Source organism: Fistularia commersonii, chromosome 18 (genome assembly GCF_037954325.1).
Source record: "Fistularia commersonii isolate RoL2024-O1a breed Wild chromosome 18, RoL_Fcom_v1.0, whole genome shotgun sequence".
NCBI classification, from domain to species: Eukaryota; Metazoa; Chordata; class Actinopteri; order Syngnathiformes; family Fistulariidae; genus Fistularia; species Fistularia commersonii.
Window position 1 is genome coordinate 16450423 of NC_141301.1, and position 18229 is coordinate 16468651.

General features: G+C 57.9%; 1 protein-coding gene across 3 annotated transcripts in view; it reads right to left on the reverse strand.

Annotated features, from left to right (window-relative positions):
* The window catches only part of pitpnm3 (PITPNM family member 3), a 48357-nt gene that overhangs the window by 9903 nt on the left and 20225 nt on the right, over positions 1-18229 (reverse strand). For all 3 annotated transcript variants that reach the window (XM_086164326.1, XM_086164323.1, XM_086164325.1), the window contains exons 4-10: positions 12523-12593; positions 12145-12365; positions 5950-6139; positions 4483-4605; positions 3985-4172; positions 2401-2576; positions 1859-2029 (exon numbers count right to left, since the gene is read on the reverse strand). In XM_086164326.1, the coding sequence (XP_086020452.1) occupies positions 1859-2029; positions 2401-2576; positions 3985-4172; positions 4483-4605; positions 5950-6139; positions 12145-12365; positions 12523-12593 (1140 nt within the window). The remainder of the gene's footprint in view (positions 1-1858; positions 2030-2400; positions 2577-3984; positions 4173-4482; positions 4606-5949; positions 6140-12144; positions 12366-12522; positions 12594-18229) is intronic.

Below are 18229 nucleotides of genomic sequence, written 5' to 3' on the forward strand. Positions count from 1 at the left end.
TCCGGAACAAACCCGCCGGCATGTCGGGCCGGGATCTCGTCCCGCTGCTGTTCGGACACAAACGAGTCGTTCTAAATCACAGTAATGAGAGGGAATCATTCATGTGCTTTGTAATTATAAATACAACAATAGGTCTTTCTGGTAATCAGTAATTTGCTACGGTGCGGCTGCTAGCTGATCTCTAAGCCGAGCCCCCGAAGGCGTCCAGATGCCTTCTGCGGCCCGACCTTCAGCAGAGGTCAGAGTCGCGTTGAGCTTCAAAACCGATCCATGTTTGCGCCGGGTCTTCTGAACCCCGAGGCTCCCCTCGCACCCGGGGGGTCCTGACCCACCCCGGAGCGCCAACGCATCAATGTGTTTGTGCTTGTGTGACCTAGCCGGCATTGATTGAACACGCTGTGTGTGCGTGCGTGTGTGTGTGTGTGTGTGTGTGTATCTAACACGTGACGTGACGCCTGGCTTGCTGATCTCCCCGAGAGCTCTGAGGATCTGTGAGCCCCCGGCACGTTCAAAGCTCCCGCTCGGAGTTGGAGCGCCGGCTGGACGGGAACCCTGAAATGCAGCCACACGTGCACGTGCGGGTTCATGTGTGCGCACGAGGCCGAGGCAGGCGGAGGCAGGCGGAGGCAGGCCGTGCCCGTGAATCCCGCCGGCTTGGGTGGAGACCAATGTGGACTCGTCACAGGAACCCAAAGAGTCAGAGCGCCGCGAGCGACGTCTTCACCAGCCGTCGTGACGAGGCGTCCGAACCGGCCGACGACGCGACGGATTCAACGTCCGTCAACCGAGCCGGGCGGTGGGAGGAGCTTCGGTGACGGCGGGAGGAGCTTCGGTGACGGCGGGAGGAGCTTCAGTGACGGCGGGAGGCGTGGAGGCGGCGAACGGGCGAGGAGGGAACGGCGGCCCCGACTCCACGGCGGGCAAACAGAAGAGAGGCGCGGCGCCTCGGTTACTATCGGGCGCCGTCAGCCCGGCCATCAGCATTTATCCAAATCGGCCGCTCCCTCGCCGCCGTCAGACCGTCCTGCGATTTCCACCGCAATGGAGAGCTCACGGGCTCATCTCCTCTTTATGAGCTGGATTTATCTTCATGAATGGCCGGCGCAGATCGTTGCCGCTGTCAGAGGCGTCCCGAAGGAGCCGCAGTTTATCGCCGGAGCCCGAGCGGCAGCTAATCATCGTACGTTCATCTACCTTCCGATGCCCAAATGATCCTCTCCTTGTGTTTTCCTCGCCTGCCCTTTTCCTTCTTCTGGTCTCGCCGCGTCTTCTTTCCCGGCTTTCATCACACATCGTTTCATTGATACCGGAGCCTCCCTCTTGTGACCCGGCGACGAGCACGACGTGCCCGGTATCTCCCCTCCAGGCTGGCCTCCATGACTGAACTCAGAAATCACGGCTCGGTCACGGCTCAGTTTGCAGGAGGAAGGAGAGCGGAGCCGCCTCCATCTGCTCAGGAGAACATCTCCGGCCTGGACCTGCTCTCCAGAGCACGGGCAGAAGGCCGGAGGGAGAAGGGAGGTCCCGACGCTCGCTTTCCTCGATAGAAAGAAAACCGGAGGCGACGGTTTAAAGCTCCCCGGCCGGCGGGAAATGAAGACGCCATTATTAGATTTTTTCATTTACTTCTTCTCGTCCTGCTGAGCAGCTCCTCTCCTTGGAGAAGTCCTTCTGCTGCTGCACGTGACGCTCGCAAGACACCAAGAATGACTCAGCGCTGCTTCGGGCGTCGCTTCCACGGGACTGATGCGGCGACAACGATGGGACATCCCAGCTGAAGACACTTCAATGAGGACTGATCACAGATCAGTGTGTGTGTGTGTGTGTGTGTGTGTGTGTCCTGAGCGGTGGGTCTTACCCATGAGCATGGAGCGTCCGTCCCCCAGCGGGTAGCGCTGGTAGCGCGGCACGGCGAAGGGCGGCAGCTTGTGAAAGAGAGGCTGAAGAAGAGGCTCCAGCCTGGAGGCCGAGGGGTCCGACGGGTAGAAGAGGTTGAAGATCTGGGAGCAGGACGGGTGGAGCTGGTTCACTGAGGACCAGAAGGCACAGGAGAAACCGCCGGAGGTTCAGAAGGAGGACTCATTCTGGGTTCTGCGGTTCTGGTGTCTGAAGGTAGCAGAGCTTCCTTCAGGTCTAGCAGTGTTTGGAATTTAGAAAACAGCCTCTCCTGAGATCAGTGGAAGGATAAGCTCCGCCTCCCGTCCTCTCCTCGGTTCCCACGCCCACTCTCACCTCCACCATCTCCAACATCTCCACCATCTCCACCTTTCCCTGTCCTTCTGGCTGATGCTCTTCTATCACCCCACTCTTCTCTTCTGACCTCCGTCTGTAATATTCTACCTTCTGATTGGCGGTGCGGTGGCTCTGAGAAGATGCAGGGTAGGAGTGTGTGGACCTTACCCTGGACGGCGGGCAGCACGGTGCGTCTCATGGCCAGCACCAGCCCCAGAGGACATCCCAGCAGGAAGCAGTCCGACACCTCGAAGTCGAAGCGGCCGGGGTTGAGCAGCAGGCTGGCGCCGCCGCCGCCGCCACCACCGCCGCCGCCACGGACCTCCACGCCTTCCTTCATCAAACTGGGAGGAGACACGGACGTCAGACCGGCAAACGCAAGTATCTGGGTCAGATCGGCCCGCCGAAGACCAGGAGGTGCTTGGATCTGTTTCAGAAGATACTTCCACAGAAGACCTTCTAGTCTACAGCTCCGGAGGAGGTCTGCGAGGGGTGGGTGTGCATGGTGAGAGGAAGGCGAGGGTTGAACGCCGTTGTTGCTTTTCTTCTTCACGATGAGACGCTTGTTGACTCGCCGCCTCCGTGACTCTTCTCCACGACTCATCTCAGCGCTCCTTCTCAGCTCCGGACCCTCAGACAGCCTTTCCTCCGGCCGCAGTTCGGAACCGACGGTCCGCTTCCATCTCCCAAGGCTTCGCTGCCTCGTCCGCACTCGTACGCCTGCCGGATTCTTCTCGCTCTCCACATCTTGGTGACTGAATCGCCTCTTTGGGAAGCGCCAGCGTCATGGTGACTGTGGTCACTTCCTGTCCACCTTCACAGAAGGCTCCGGTACCTTTGCTGCCTTGAAGGAGCTTCGTACCTTCTAAGCGATATCCCTTTTTGGACCCGCTTGTGGTCAAAGATCTTATCCTAAACCCGGAGATCCACCGGGAGTTGCGGTGCTGGTCACCTTGAGTAGGACTCTTCTGGGCTTCTGAAGAGCCGTGCTGCCCGGAGCGGCGTGGACTCGCACCTGGAAACAAATCGATTTAAAAATAGCCGGAGCCGAAGTCTGGGACGCAGAGCTAATGAGGTCTCCCGGCGCCACTGCGGGAGGCCGGCTACGCCTTTGTGGAGATCCACGAGTGGAAACCAGCGGGCCTCGGACGCGGCGCGGTGCAGCCGTCGGCTGTCGGGAGCGTATCCTTGGCGACGGTGCTATTACTGTCAGCTGTGACGCCTGAACCCTGGATAGAAACATCGGGAGCCTGAAGGCTTCGGCTCCCCATAATGGAAATCTTCACACGTTCTACAGACGTGGCCCCGTACGCCCCTGGCTCTTGGGTAGAAGATCTCAGCTTCCCTCAGGACAGTGCACGGAGAAGGTATCTCCACGCACGGGCGTGTGAACACCGCGGCCAGAAGTTCCCATGAGATCTTCTTTCACTTTCTTCCGGACATTTTCAATAAATGGTATTCGATGGCCTCTGTTGGACAGTTCTGGAGGCTCTCGGGGCATCTCCTCACCCTCCTCTTGGATCTTCTGAAGGTAGCGAAGCATACACCATCTCCTCTGACGGCGCCGGCTGGAGACCGGAGTCACCTTTTTAAAATTCAAAATGAAGGAACAAGTGAATGAAGCTTAAAGTGTGTGTGAAGGCTCTGGTCGATGTGTGTGGTGACCAGAGGGAAGCGAAGCCTCTTCCCGGCCTCTTCCTCCTCCTCCTCCTCCTCCTCCTCCTCCGCGGGCGTCGTCGTCCGGACCCTCACCTGGAGAAGAAGCTGTGCTGGCTGGCAGAAGACGTGTCCCCGTCGTAGGAGTCGCTCTGCTTGCGGCTCAGAGGCGGTCCGTCCTGGACGCCGCCCTCGCCGGGGGCCGAGATGTCGATGTTGCTCTTGCTGAGCCGTTTGCTGGCGCTGAGGCCGGGGCCGGACTCCGCCAGCAGGGCCGAGGCGTCCTGCGGGAGCCGGGAAACGTGAGCGGCGAGTTTAGACGGCAGATTAACCGGAGGGCGCAGTGACACCTGAACACGAACCCGGATCAGACCAAACTCAGATCTGCACGCGTTCATCATCACGTTCGTCCCCGGGACCCGAACCCGGATAACCGATTTCGGATCGGAGCTCCGGACAGAGTCCCGCTCCTCGGAGAGGCCAGGAAGCGAGGCGGGGTTCGGTCCCTCGCTCTGGCCCCGGTGAACGTCGAGCAGCGGGACGCCGCCGTGCACCTTTCGCCACCGTAGCTATCACGCCGCCGCCGCCGCCCACCTTCAGGCTCTCGGTGCTGTCGTTCCTGCTGCTGCCGCCCGGGCTGCCGGCCCGCTGCTGGTTGCTGAAGCACAGGGCGTCGAAGCACAGCACGCCGCCCACGCAGTCCCCCATCAGGCACACCTGAGCACACAACACAGGCCACAGGCCACGCCCCCAGGGCGGCTTAGCGCCGGAAGCAGGAGGGGAGGAAGAACATTGGAAGCCCTGAAGAACATGGACGTCGCCGCTCGCATGCAGCCACGCCTCCTCGGGGAGCTCGGGGGGACGGTCGTGCACGTCGTGGGGTCGGAACAAACCAATCACTCTCAATAAACTAGGCTCGATTGACACACATTAATTTATATATCAGTGAGGTGCGGTCAGGGGAGGCAGGAGAGGCCGTGCCTCACCTTCCAATCTTGGAAAGAAAAAAACATCGAATGAAAAAGGACTGAGATGGTTGTATATATCAGTGAGTTGCACTATAAAGGTATTTTTCATCGCACGTCACCAGTTTTGGATTGTTTTTTATTCAAATTTTCGTTTACCGTTCAGATAGTGAGAAGAGCCGTGCGGTGAGGCCGCGGACTGTCGAGCCTCAGTGACGGCCGCCTGCCGGCGTGCTCTGCGCTAACGCCGCTATGCTATCTGTCTGTACGTCGCCATTCAAATGTTGACTCGCTTTCGCGATATGAACTATATTTCCAGTGGACTGTGTTTTTTTTTTGTCAACGACCGCATGCGTGTTACTAGTTTCTTGTGTCGAGCGATCGTGAAACGGCCGCCAGGAGCCGCCAAGCGAGGCACGCAGTCCTCCTGCCTCACGGTGAGAAAGCTACTCTGTAAGGTTCATATGTTTGTAAATCTGATTGTGATGAAGTCAGTGTCTCGCCGCACGTCACCAGATAAATATATATATGTGGAATTAGCGAGACATCCACGGATCCATCATCCAGCTCCACCCACGTAATCCGACAATAAAACGCAGCTGATTGTAAACTATTGACCTGACTGCTGTGGTAATTACCTCCAGCCTAATCACCTCTGGGACGCCTGTGAGTGTGTGTGTGTGTGTGTGTGTGTGTGTGTGTGTGTTCCTGGTTGATTGAGGCTGTATTGACCCGCGGCTTCTCGCCGTCGCTGTTGGAAATATGAGCGACGTTGTTTCAGGCAAACACTGATAACGGATGACGGTTAAAGACGATATATTTAATTTGCTGGCTGGAACCCAATTACACTCGCTGACATGGACTTCATTCTCCTTGGCGCGCGTGTGTGTGTGTGTGTGTGTGTGTGTGTGTGTGTGTGTGTTTCAAACCATATATTATCTACATAGTAAAGTGCGTAGGGAGGTGAGGATTCATCAGCACGAATGAGTTGTGTTTTCGGCCCGAGGCCTTTGAGTGTGTTTGGACGAGGCATTGATGGTCAGAAGGCTGGTCACCAGAAGCCCAGAAAGCAAACGTTGGAGATGAGCTGACGCACCTGACCCGAGAATCCCCGTCCGTCCTCGGACTGCAGGAAGCTCCGGTAGACCTGGTTGGCCCGTGCGATGACGGTGGCCACGGCGTCCTGATAGCGCGGAGACACGATGGCGAGGAGCGGGAGGGCGGCCAGCGGCAGGTGGTCCACGCTGCTCGACACGCAGCTCTCGTCGTAGCTGTAGGGGTTCAGGCTGCGGCCGCGGGGAGACAAGGAGGAGGAGACGTTAGGAGGACATCTCCAGACCGGGTCTCCGCCGTCAACGTCGTGGGTCACGCCGCCTCTTGTCTCGTTCGCCTTCAAGCCGGCAGACAGGAAGTCCGTCGGCAGCGGCGAGATCAGCGGGGTCACAGAAGCCCCGGGACCGTCCCTGTCGGCGGCGTTTGGATTGACCCGCCTCAAACTAACTGCAGGATCTGCAGCCGGCAGAGCCACTGTCATCCAAACATCTCCTCCGAGGCTGGATTCAACCACCTGCGGGGAAGTCATCCATTTTTCCTGACATTTGAACATTCACTCATTCATCCTTCCTTCCATCCATCCATTCGTTGTTGCTCATTCTAGCTGCCACTGGTCCGGCTGGCAGGCAGGTCAGGTCAGGTCAGGTCAGGTCAGGTCAGGTCAGGTCAGGTCAGGTCTGGTCAGGTCTGGTCAGGTCAGGTCAGGTCAGGGCCGCGAGTAGGCGCACACCGTGAGATGTTCAGCCAGCGGCCTGGTGGTCACCAGACCCTCCTCTGAGCAGGAGCCTGATGGGTTCTTAAGGAACAAGTTCTTGCAGATGAACAGAGCTGCATGGGAGCTGGAAGGTTGTATCTCTACCTTCATGAAGAGCTCTGTGAGGGACCTGGAGCATGCAAAGTGGCCACTTGTTGGCCTGTTAATGCATGAAAAGCAGGAGGAGACGCCACGGCGGAGACATGGGAGCTTCTGAGAGGAGATCTGGTGTACTGAAGAACCCACCAGCTTCTGGGAGGAAGATGACTTCTACAGATGGACTCCCAGTCTCACAGGTGTTGCACGGGTCTGCACCACCCGCAGCTTCTACATCCACAACCCTCCATGTCTGGAGGTGAGCCGTGCACCCGCCTGCCCGCAGGATCCAGGTCCACCAAACAAGAGGAGGTGATCCAGCTTTCTTCTGATGTGAAGCGTGGATGGATCCAGGTACCTCGTCACCGCATTCAACACTGAACCTGAGCCTTGGTCTTTCCCAGCAAGGCTCCTCCCGACCTTGGTGGCCCTTCTCCTCCATCCAGGTTCCTCCATCCATTCCTCTCCTCCATCAAGGTTCCTCCATCCATTCCTCTCCTCCATCCAGGTTCCTCCAGCGGAGCCGGCCGGCCCGTGAGGCCGAGGTCTGCGTGGCCTCCAGGGGACGCGGCAAAATGGGGAAGATTTAGCCCGGATTAAATCTATTTGTTATTCCTATTCACTCCCAAAATGGAAAAGCGGAAGCAAAGCCCGGTTAATTTCACCATCGATGGTAAAGCCGGGTTCGTCCCCGAATTCCAGCTGAGCCGGCGGCGGGCGGTACCTGGCTGCTGAGGGGAGTTCAGAGTGGATTGCATATTTGAATTTGGATTTATTCGTATCTATTTGTGGTTTGTTCAGCATAAATCGACATCTAGTCCCCTTCCCTCTGAGAGGGCTGCGAGTATGGAAACGCCGTTCAACCCGTCCTCCGGCGCCGCATCGGGTCGACGGCTCTGACACAGAGCGACAAAACCTTCGCCGTTAATATTCCTAACGCACGCCTCCTGCTGCTCGACCGCAGCTTCACAGAGGCGTCTTCTCCACGCCGGTTCATCGCCTGACCAGCTCGAGTCCAGAACCCTCAGCACAGGGACGCCGTCGGCCGATGCGGACCGTTTTTTTACGCACGCATCCTCCTGCTAACGCGCTGAGGAGCTCCGGACGTTCGTTCCTTCATCCATTCATTATCTGTACGGCTTATCCTGCGCACGGGGTCTCGGGGGGCGGAGCCTGTCGGGCCTCCGATCGGACGAGAGGGGCCTCATCCCGGACCGGCCAATCGCAGGGACGCGGACGCATCCGGCCGTCCGGCCTCTCGTCGGCAGCTCACATGCAGACGTGCGAAGGTTCACCCTGCCGTCCCTCTGGAGATGAGCTGCACTAATAATACACACTCAACTCCATCTTCGCCGGAGGCCGCCTCATAAATCAGGAAGTCATGCGGCGTCGGGGGAATGACTGTCAGACACAGACGGCGCCCACCCGCCTGTGAATAATGGTTTCCGGCCAAACATCTAGTAATCAGCACGCTTGTCAAACATGGAAACATATATATAAATATATGTAGAACTCCTCTGAATGGCAGAGGACCACTGCAGTTTCCAAACGTGCTTCCCAGCAGAAGCGCTGACTGGCTGAGGTTCCTCCCCTCCCTCCGCAGAGCCGCCGCTCGGAGCAGAAGCCGGTCTGCAGCTTTCATGCCGACGCCTCGCGCCCGTCAGGTGATGCCCGGCGGGCCGAATGACAGGATTAACAGCGCGAGCGGAATCATCTGGAAGGCGGAGCGATGACCGAGAGAGTCGCCGTCGTCCCGAAGGTCCGGCGGTGCCGGCGTGCAGAGATGGATGATGATCGGTGGGGAGAAGATGATGAGGCCTGAGCTTATCGAACGTTGAATCGAAGGAGTCCGTCTCCGTATTATGATTCCCGACACACTCTTGGCCTTCGCCGCAAAATGTCAGTCTGAAAGCCGGCGCCTTGGATTCCTGTGTAATTGCCCTCCGCTCGGCCCGAGCCTCGCCGGAGCCGCCGCGTCCCGTCATCAGGGGAGACGCCCAGAAATGCCGGCCGGCCGGGATAATAAGTGACTGGCGGCACCCTGACTGCCTCCTCCCTCGTCCTCTGCCTGCTCAGCACGCCGCCGTCGGGAGTTTCGTCCCGCGGCCGGATGACGTCGTTTGTCAGACGTTTGTCAGACGTTTGTCAGACGTTTGTCAGACGGCCAAATATGAATCGAAAATTAATAAAATCAATCAGAGTACGTCGTCGCCACCGCCGGTGGCGGTTACCATGGTGACGCCACCCAAAAACACATCTCTTGCAGAACTTTCAAGCGCTTCCAACCGTGTCGTCTTCAGCTTAGGCGACTTCCTTAGCTGACAGCCGCCGCCGGCGGGGCGCCACGGTCCGCCCTCTGCCGGAGCTCCTCCTCCACGGGATCGGGCCGCGGCGCCGGGGAACCCAGGCGAGCCCGACGTGAAGTGAACATGAAGGTTCCTCGCAGAGGCGGCAGGAGTGCTTATCTGGCCTCTGCTACAGGATGAAATCCGCAGCAAGGAAAGAGGGAAATCTCCAACTGCGTCGCAGTGGCGATAGCGGTAGTGGCAGCAGCGGCGGCGGCGGCGGCAGCGGCGGCGGCGCTCTCCCCGGTGTTTATGTTGACACTGGATTAATGAGGCTCTGCACACCCACGCATCCAGCACTGTCATTACACCAAACATAGAGAAGTGACAAAAGTGGAGTTGAGTAAGTGCTGGCTGTGCGTGGGCACGCAGGGATGCTTGTTAGCTGCACATATTGTGAGGGTACGTTAAGGGCCAGGAGCCATCTGGCACGAGAAGGATCCGGCTGATTCCGCCAGGGAGACGACTGACGCCCGGGGATCTTCGTTAGCTGTCGCCGAGATGTATCGTGATGCTCGGAGAGGAGATTCCACAGCCAGGTAGACGGACGGAGGTCTGCCGAGAGGCCGTCAGCACGACCTCGACGCCGATTCATCGGCGTGTGACCGGACGAAAATAAGCGGCGCCTGGTTTCGGGGCATTTCATGGCCACGTCTGCCGGCAGAGACGCTGCCAATTATTTCACAAACCCGCTCAGAAGAAAGGATAGGAAAGAATACTGGTGGCTGGAGGCAGAGGCTCTCACACACACACACACACACGCACACACACAACTGGTGACGATCAATGACGCTGGAAACAAAGCAGCATCAAGCCAGTGTGCACCACACACCCACGCTGACAGGCTGGAGGTCCTCCATGCGTCTCCATGCGTCTCCAGCCTGCTCACGTCATACATGCTGACACTTTGGGCACCAGAGGATTGGCTTGTTGGACTTTACTTTTCTTCCATAGATTTTGGAGTAAACTCCAACAGGAGGCGGCGGCGCTGCGAGCCGTCCGTCTTCCTGGAGTCCCCGGAGGCTCGGAGGCTCTCCTGGAAAACCGTCGGCAGCTTGACTCACGCAAAAGAGGGAAACGTTGCGCGAGCGAGTGGAGTCCAGAAAACACAGGCAGAGAAACGAGAATCCCCGCAGCTGCGGTTTGACAGGCTGACGGCTCTTAAGCCCTTCAAGAATGAAATCCTGATAGATTTTAATCCTTCCCGGCGCTAATGGAAGTACAGCCTCCTGCGGGAAAATCAATCCCAGCACAAAGCTCAGACAAAATGAATAATATCAGCTCGTTCTCCTGGAGATTTCTCCACTTTTTCTGCGCACAGTAACAACGCGCCCATTTATCAGCCGCTGGTATTATTCACGCGTGTCCCCGGAGTTTGCGTGTGCGCCCGCACGCGTGTCGCAGCGCCACTCTGTCACACACACATCGCAGCGCCGGCGACCCAACCCCTCCCCCCCGGGCCTCGCCGCCGGGGGGTTGTCGTTTTAATATTTCATGGCCGCCCGTGACGGAAGCCAAGCGGCTTTCACGGCTTCGGCACTCAGGTGGCGTCCCGGCGACGTCGATCCCGTCGGCGGACGGAGGCGTCGCCTTCGCCGCCGAGCTCGTCTGTTCCGGCCGGGATTCACCGCACGGGCCTGAACCGGCACGCCGCGGCCAGGCTTCTGCAGGAACAGCCGGACGGCGTTCCGGGCAAATATTTGAGCAGAAGAGGAGCTCCGGCTCGGACGGCGCCGGAAGAGTCCGACCGTGACGGGCGATTACCATTCGATAGGAAAATTGATAAGACGGATGAAAGGGGATCCGGTGAAACGGAGACGAACGCCGAGACGCTCACTTCCTGCTCGGAGAGCCGGCGGACCGAACGCTCGCGTTCAAAATGCAAAACCAAAGCGGGGGAAAGGTTAGCGGCTGAATATTCCACGTGGCCAAACGCTCGCGGGGCCGCAAATGTCAGCGCCGCATTTATAAACATCGGCCTTTCGGCCAACATTTGTTTCTTCATTAACCTTCGTCGCCTCGCTTTTCACGCCGCGCTAATTAGCGCATTCATGCATTCCAGCCGGGCGGCTTCCGTCCACGGGATCTTACAGACGTTCTCCGCATCTTCACCATGTGAGGAACCTCCTCCGCATCGCCACGGCTCCTCGGCACACCTGACAGACCCGCGCCTCAAACACAATTACTGTGACGGCGAGCGGCGTGTCGAACAGGAAGTGCAAATCAGAGCGGGGGGGCGACAGGCATCCCGGCTCATCCTCCGTGACAAGGGGAGCTCCAGGGACACACACACACACACACACACACACACACACACACACACACACACACACACACACTGCACGCCTGCTCATCTGATTTAGTACAAACTCACATCACAAGAAGAGCATATATACGGTGCAAACACACACACACACACACACACACACACATATACACAGACACACATACACATACGCACACACGCACACGTATACACACACACGTATACACATATGCAAACATACACACACACACACACACACACACATACACACATATACACAGAGACACACACACACACACAAACACACACGTTCATACGTAGACACAGACACACAGACACACACACACTAACACACACACACATACTCACACATGTATACACAGACACGCACACACATACACACACACACACACACACGCATGCACACACGGACACACGGACACACGCGCACACACATATACACAGTCACACACACACACACACACACACACACACGGACACACGCGCACACACGTATACACAGAGTCACACACACACACACACACACACATTCATATGTATACACAGACACACAGACACACTAACACACAGACACACACACACATAACACACACACGCACACATGTATACACAGACACGCACACCCACACACCCACACACACAGACAGACAGACACACACACACCCACACACACACACACAGTGGCTGGCTGTGGTCCAGAACCAGTAAGAGTCCAGTGGAAATGCTTTTCAGGGCACACTCAGTCCCGGCACTCACTTGGACACCAGGGAAAAGGCCTCTGCGCACACGGCCGGACACGCCACCAGCTTGATCATCACGTGTTCCGCGGCGGCCTGGAAATGCGCCCGTGTGACTTTGTCCAGCACGGACGCCAGCGTGGCCACGTCGCCGGCCTTGGTGCCGGGGTCTCCTCCCGCCGTGTCCAAGATGTTTCCCCCGTGCACCACCAGCAGCAGCACCTGAGTCCTGCATTTGGCCTGCAAAGAGACGCCGCTTGAAAGGAGACACTTAGAAAAGAGAACGACGACGGAGGCGGCGCTTTCGGAGAGCGTCGGAGTCCGGAGAGCCGCCGAGGGCGCTTCGCTTGGCGTCGCTCGGACGGCGCGGGTGTAAAGATCCTGGAATCGGTCCTACCTCCATGTCCTCCAGGCCTTCCACGCTGCTCTGGGCGGCACAGCGTGGACCTCCCAGCTGGTACAGACCTCCTGGCAGGACGACAAAGCAGAGGAGACGATGGGACGACGGGACGGCGCTCCGACGGCAGAATTCAGCCCCCCTGCCGCGCGACGCCCGGTTCCGGGTAATATATCCGACCCGGGCGTTACCGGCTGACGCCGCTTGGACCCGAGTTCGGTCGTCCTGGTTCCGGGAACCAAAGATACGAGAATGGCTCCCTCTCCCGCCCCTCTGCTGCGCCGGGTCCCGGGAACCCGGCCAAATCCATTACCCTCTCCGAAGCCCGAGCTCGGCGGCTCCTCCCACGTTCTATTTTCCGTCCGGGCTCGAGGCTCGGCGGCGCCGCCCGTCGATCGGACCTTCCCGGGCCCGACCCCGCGGCACTCGGGAGACTCGGCGCTGCTCTATTTTGGTCGCAAAGTAACAGGAAATCGACGGACGGAGGGTTCCGGGTCGGGAGGCACGTGCACAGGAGGCGCCTCTTTAAACCAGCCGAGGAACCTCAGCGTCCACAGGAGAACCAAGATGGGGAGCAGCAAACCTGAGAGAGGAGGTTTGGTGATCAGTGGTGATCAAACCCGTCACGGTGAGGTTTTATTTCACCGACAGAACTTTGAACGGAGAGCCGGGTCTTCAGAAGCGCAAGGAGACACTGAAGGAACGGCTTTGAATATCTTTGAGGTGAAACCAGACCAGACGTCCAGACGCCGCCCGGAGGTGGAGGACATCCCTGTTCGGCGGCCTCGGGATCGATGACCGTCATCCGGGAGCGGGAGAGGCCAGGACCTCCTGCTGCCGGGACGTGGTCCTCCGCTGGGAAAGCTGGAGGACTTGAAGTATCTCTGGGTCCGGGTCTGGAGCGGAGCAGGACGAGGATCGTTGGCGGGTCGGCGCTGAGGGCGACTCCCTCGGTCCGTCGTGGCGAAGGAGGCCTCGGCGGCCCGACTAGGTTTTCACCCTCAGCTCTGGCAGAAGTCCACATCTGACACGGACGTCTGCGCTGGAAACCGTTGGCTTCACATCGTCCGTAAACGTCCAGGACTCCAGGGGAGCGCGGTGGCCTGCTGGCTGCTCCCGAACCAACGCTCGCTGCAACGCTGCTCTTCTATCGGTGAGCCGCAGGAGAAGCAACCGTCTCCTCGCCGCTCCGGCTCACCGGTGCAAATCGGCTTCCCGCGGTTCGATGGGTAATCTTCTTCTTCTTCATCTTCTTCTTCTTCTTCCCGTTCCGCGGCTCCTCTGTTTTCATTTGCAGCTCTCCCTCCGCGAGGCTGCACGCCGCATGGATCTCAAGCTTTATGAACCCCGAAGCCATTTAGCGGCTCATCCTCCGTCCCCGGAAGGTGGTCGGCGGGGCTTCCGGACTCCAGGAGGGGAAGGGAGGGGTCGGAGTTCGGAGATGAAAAGGCTCTTCACAAAGTCCACCTGAGCCCCGTGAGGAAGCGTGAAATCTCGATGAATCGATTCCCTCCCGGATTCCTCTTGAGTCTCGCTCCGTCTGCGGGGAAGTCAGGAGAACATCTCCTCGCAGCCCGGCTCTTGTTTACCTCCGTTACCTTCGGCGTTCTGTTTATCTGCTCCGGCTCACGGCTGCTTAGAGACCCTCGCCACATCTTCACCTTCCGTTGGGCCGACGGAAAAAGAGAGCATTTGACGACAAGAGAGCGGATCCATCATGGAGGAGGACGGCTTCCTCCAGCCAGACGGACGTTCCCAGGGAGGAGGACGTCCAGAGGAGAGGAGGGGAGGCCGGTGTGGACGGGCGCCGGTGGGCGGCGGCGTGGGTTTCTCCCTGCGGATGCCAGGTCCGTCCTCATCGGCCAGGATTCACATGTCAGTCAGGATCTGTCGGCGCCGCTTCCCGCAGAAGCTCTGAGGGAGTCAAAGTCTTCAGGCCTGCGGCTGCTCTGCGTCCGGTTTGCTAATCGGCCGGTCAGAGCCGGCGTGAAACCGAGAGGAAGCCCGAGAAGAAGGGCTTGTGTGGACTCGGGTCGACGCCGTGGCGATCGGCAGCACGTCAGACTGAAACCGTCTCATCCGTCTTTCATCTCAGGAAAATTGTGTGTGTTCTCAAGTAGCTCCAGAGATGAAATCATCTCCTGTTTGAGCTCACGCACTCGCTGACATATTTGTCCAGAGGACGTGACGACGGTAAAACAGGCGCCGGCGATCGGCGTCGCTTTCTTCAAGAAAATGAATAACCGCCGACGTCAAAGCGCCTTTTCCTCGGATAAAATGAACGCGTTCCACGACCGGCTTCGCCACGTGACGGAGCTGCAACAGGGATTTACACGGCGCTTCCATCGGGTGAAGGCTCGTCCTCTTCCATCCTGTCCTGGGTTCTTCTGAGCAGCCCAAAGCTTTGTCCCGTCAGATGTGGGGATCCATCTGTGGAGATGTTGGCGAGCTTGTGGCTCTTCCAGGCCGCTGACACACAGTCAGAAAAAATCTCTGCTTTGCCTTTTCTGGACTCCATTGCCAAAAACTCCGTTGCCTTGAAATTCCCACGATAATCAAAAGCCGAGCGGTTTCCTTTACGTCACCGCTTCCGTCGGCTGCCAAAGAACATCATGGAAACCACTCCGCTTTTTTATTTAGCTCGCTAGTTAAGCGTACGTCAATGACTTCAACCCGGCGCGTCACTGTCCAGCGTGCTAAGCTAATATTTTCAAATTCGTTCTTCATCTCAGGAGATAACATACTTGCCGTCTCCACCGCGCACTCTTTGAGAAACTCCCCTTCGGTGAGAAGCTCGCTGGCTTTCGGGAATTTGAATGGCAGTAAATAACTTGCCTTTGTGTTTGATTCTTGGATGAAAGTAGTTCAGATAAAGGTGCTCTGCGGAGCCCGTAAGCTAGCTAACCAGCCTATGAGCGGCAGCCGTCCGTTGGTGTGTTGACAGGTTGTCGGCGTAATTAGCACGCCTGGTGGGAAAGCAACGGCTGTCGTATCCCTTTAGAACCACAACGGTTTCTCTGCAAATCAGACATGCGGCCTTTGGGTGACCTTCTGTCAAAAAGCATTTAGGTGTCCCTTCCTTATTAAACACCCGCCACTCACTGTCGCCTTCTCTTTTTCTTGGTCATTGCTGCGTGACAAAGTGACAACAGGAAGCAAACCAAGTCACCGCGCCCGATGCGCCGCCCGGTGGCAAAATGCCCGTCATTACAAGTCAAATGAAGGCAATCGTTCAATCGTTCACATCAAGTATCAATTCTGTCTCGATCTTTGGCGGACCGCGTTAAAAAGACCTACGGGCCGCATGCGGCCCGCGGGCCGTAGCTTGCCCACCTCCGGATTACAAGGTCAGCGAGGAAACTGCAGCTTCTGCCCAGGGTTTTCAGAGTCACAAAGGGTCGGAGGACCCGGTCCGGTGCAGGCTAAGGAAGCAGACCTGAACAAACCAGCCCCCCTGGGGTGAGCCGATGGCTCCCGGGAGCCCCTGAAGCCCCTGAAGCCCCTGATGCCCCTGATGCCCCTGATGGCCCTGATGGCCCTGAAGCCCCTGAAGCCCCTAATGCCCCGGTGAACCGCCAGCCTCGGGCCCCCGTGATGAATGCAACTCATCTTCATCTCCTGAGACCCTGGAATCCACTTTACACCCATTTTGCCGTTGTTTTTATGCGGTTGGACAGAAAGTTAATCAGGATTCCTCTCTTCGAGTCTGACACGCATCAAACTGGCCGCCGGCGGTTTGAAAAGCCCTCCATGTCTAAGTGTCTCTCCCTGGCCTCGCAAGCCCAGCCGATCCAATCTTCTCCATCCACTTCCAGCCAATCAATCACCCTCGCCCCTGAGCCGGAGAACCTCAGCGAGGTCCTCAGAGTGCAGGCAGAACTCTGCCGGCTTCCAACAAGCCACATAGATTCATAGAATCACAATGATAAGGGCAAAAATGAAACCTAGTTAGCAGGAGGGTTGAGGAGACAGAAGCTCAAGAGGCGACCGGGTCACATCTGATGCGGAGCATCGTCAGCGAGAAGGTTCCATCAACGTCTGGAGCCTGACTAGAAGAAGTCCGCTGACACCAAAACCAGAAGAATCCCGCCATCTGTCGGCCGACCTCCCCGGAGTCCCTCCACAGGGCCGGTTCTCCTCGGGGGATCCACGCCGGACCCCGAGCGTGGACTCCTCTCAGAGCTCCTGAGGAGAACCGGGCCGAGGAGGAGGAAGAAAAACAACCGGTTCTTTCAGGTCGGTCACGTGTCCTCCTTATCTCGCCTCCTCCTCCCTCTCGCTTTGTCACGGCCGTAAGTGGGTTTTTTGTTCTTACAAGTTTGGAGTTATGTCCCAGATTGGAAGACAGGAGTCAAAAAAAGCGTGAGAGGAGATGAATTTAATGGCCATGAAGGCGTGTGGGATCCAGAGCTTACGCAAGCATCAGTTGCTAACAATGAGTTGGCCGGGGGCAGCAGTGGGCTGAATGCTGATCAGCTTCCTGTCTCAGACTCTCCTCCTGCCTTTCTCAATGCGGACAGCATGAAGAATGTAGGAGAAGAGGTGCTTCCTCCTCCTCCGGAGCTCACCCTCCCTCCCCATCAGAAAGTGTTTTGCGTGGAGCTCCAGTTTTGGCCGGCACCCTCTTCACTCCATCAACTGGAGGCCGTTGGAGTCTCAGGCCTCCTTCTCACGTCCGTGTTTTCGGCTTCCATTTCAATTAAGACGCCCGGCATCATTTTCAGGGCAGAGAAGGCGAGGCGTGCGGACGCGGTGCAGAGGAGAGGAAGCCCAGGACCAAGAGGCAGATCGCTGCTTAGCGTTAGACCTTCAGGCGCCGCCGTGCATCACTGCTGGACCTTCTGTTGAGAGGTGAAGCGTTCACATTGGCCTGCGGCTCAAAGAGCGATGAATACAGGAGCCGTTACTGGAGCCTCACCAGGAGGTTGGAGGGGAACCAAGAGGAGGAGGAGGAGAACGGAAGAGACCAAGAACAATGACGGGGCGAGAACGGAGGCCCCGAACCCGGCCTGGGCTTCCATCAGCCCACCACCTTCAGGGACTCTAAGGGCGGTGAAGATCATCGCTCTGCAGCTGCACCTTCAAGGCTTCCTGCCCGCCGAGGGCTTCAAGTACGGATTCCTTTCCCGGGGAAACCGGCAGGATTCTGCGTGGAGACGAGCGGAGTGGAGCCCCTGGAAAGGACGGAGACTCCGAACCTCCACTGTCCACCTTCTGCTGCACGGCTGGGAGGAGAACTTGAAATGGAAGGAAACCTCCAACAACCGATGGATCTCAGGGGCTCCCCTGGACAGCCAATCAGATGGCATGTCCAGCAGCAGCTATGCAGATGTTAACAGCCCAGCCAGCAGAAATAAAAAAACACACTCATTCATTCCTCCTATCATGAAGGGACGGACGTGATGGGGTTCGGGGGGCTCCAATGAACCCACAACAGGGTTTTTGGACTGCAGGAGGAACCCGGAGAACCAGGAGAACCCTACGCAGACACACGGAGAACGTGGAGACCAGAAGCGCCACCACACCGGTCGGCAACCAGGTGGGTCTCCAACCAAAAGACCTGCTGGTGTCCAGAGGCGGCCGGTTCCGCCAGAGGAGAAGACCTCCAGCCAGCAGTCTGTTTCCAGATGCTGGGGACGCAAAAGGCTGGAACCGTGGGAGGAGGAACCCAGAAGAACCCAGAGGAACCCAGAAGAACCCAGAGGAA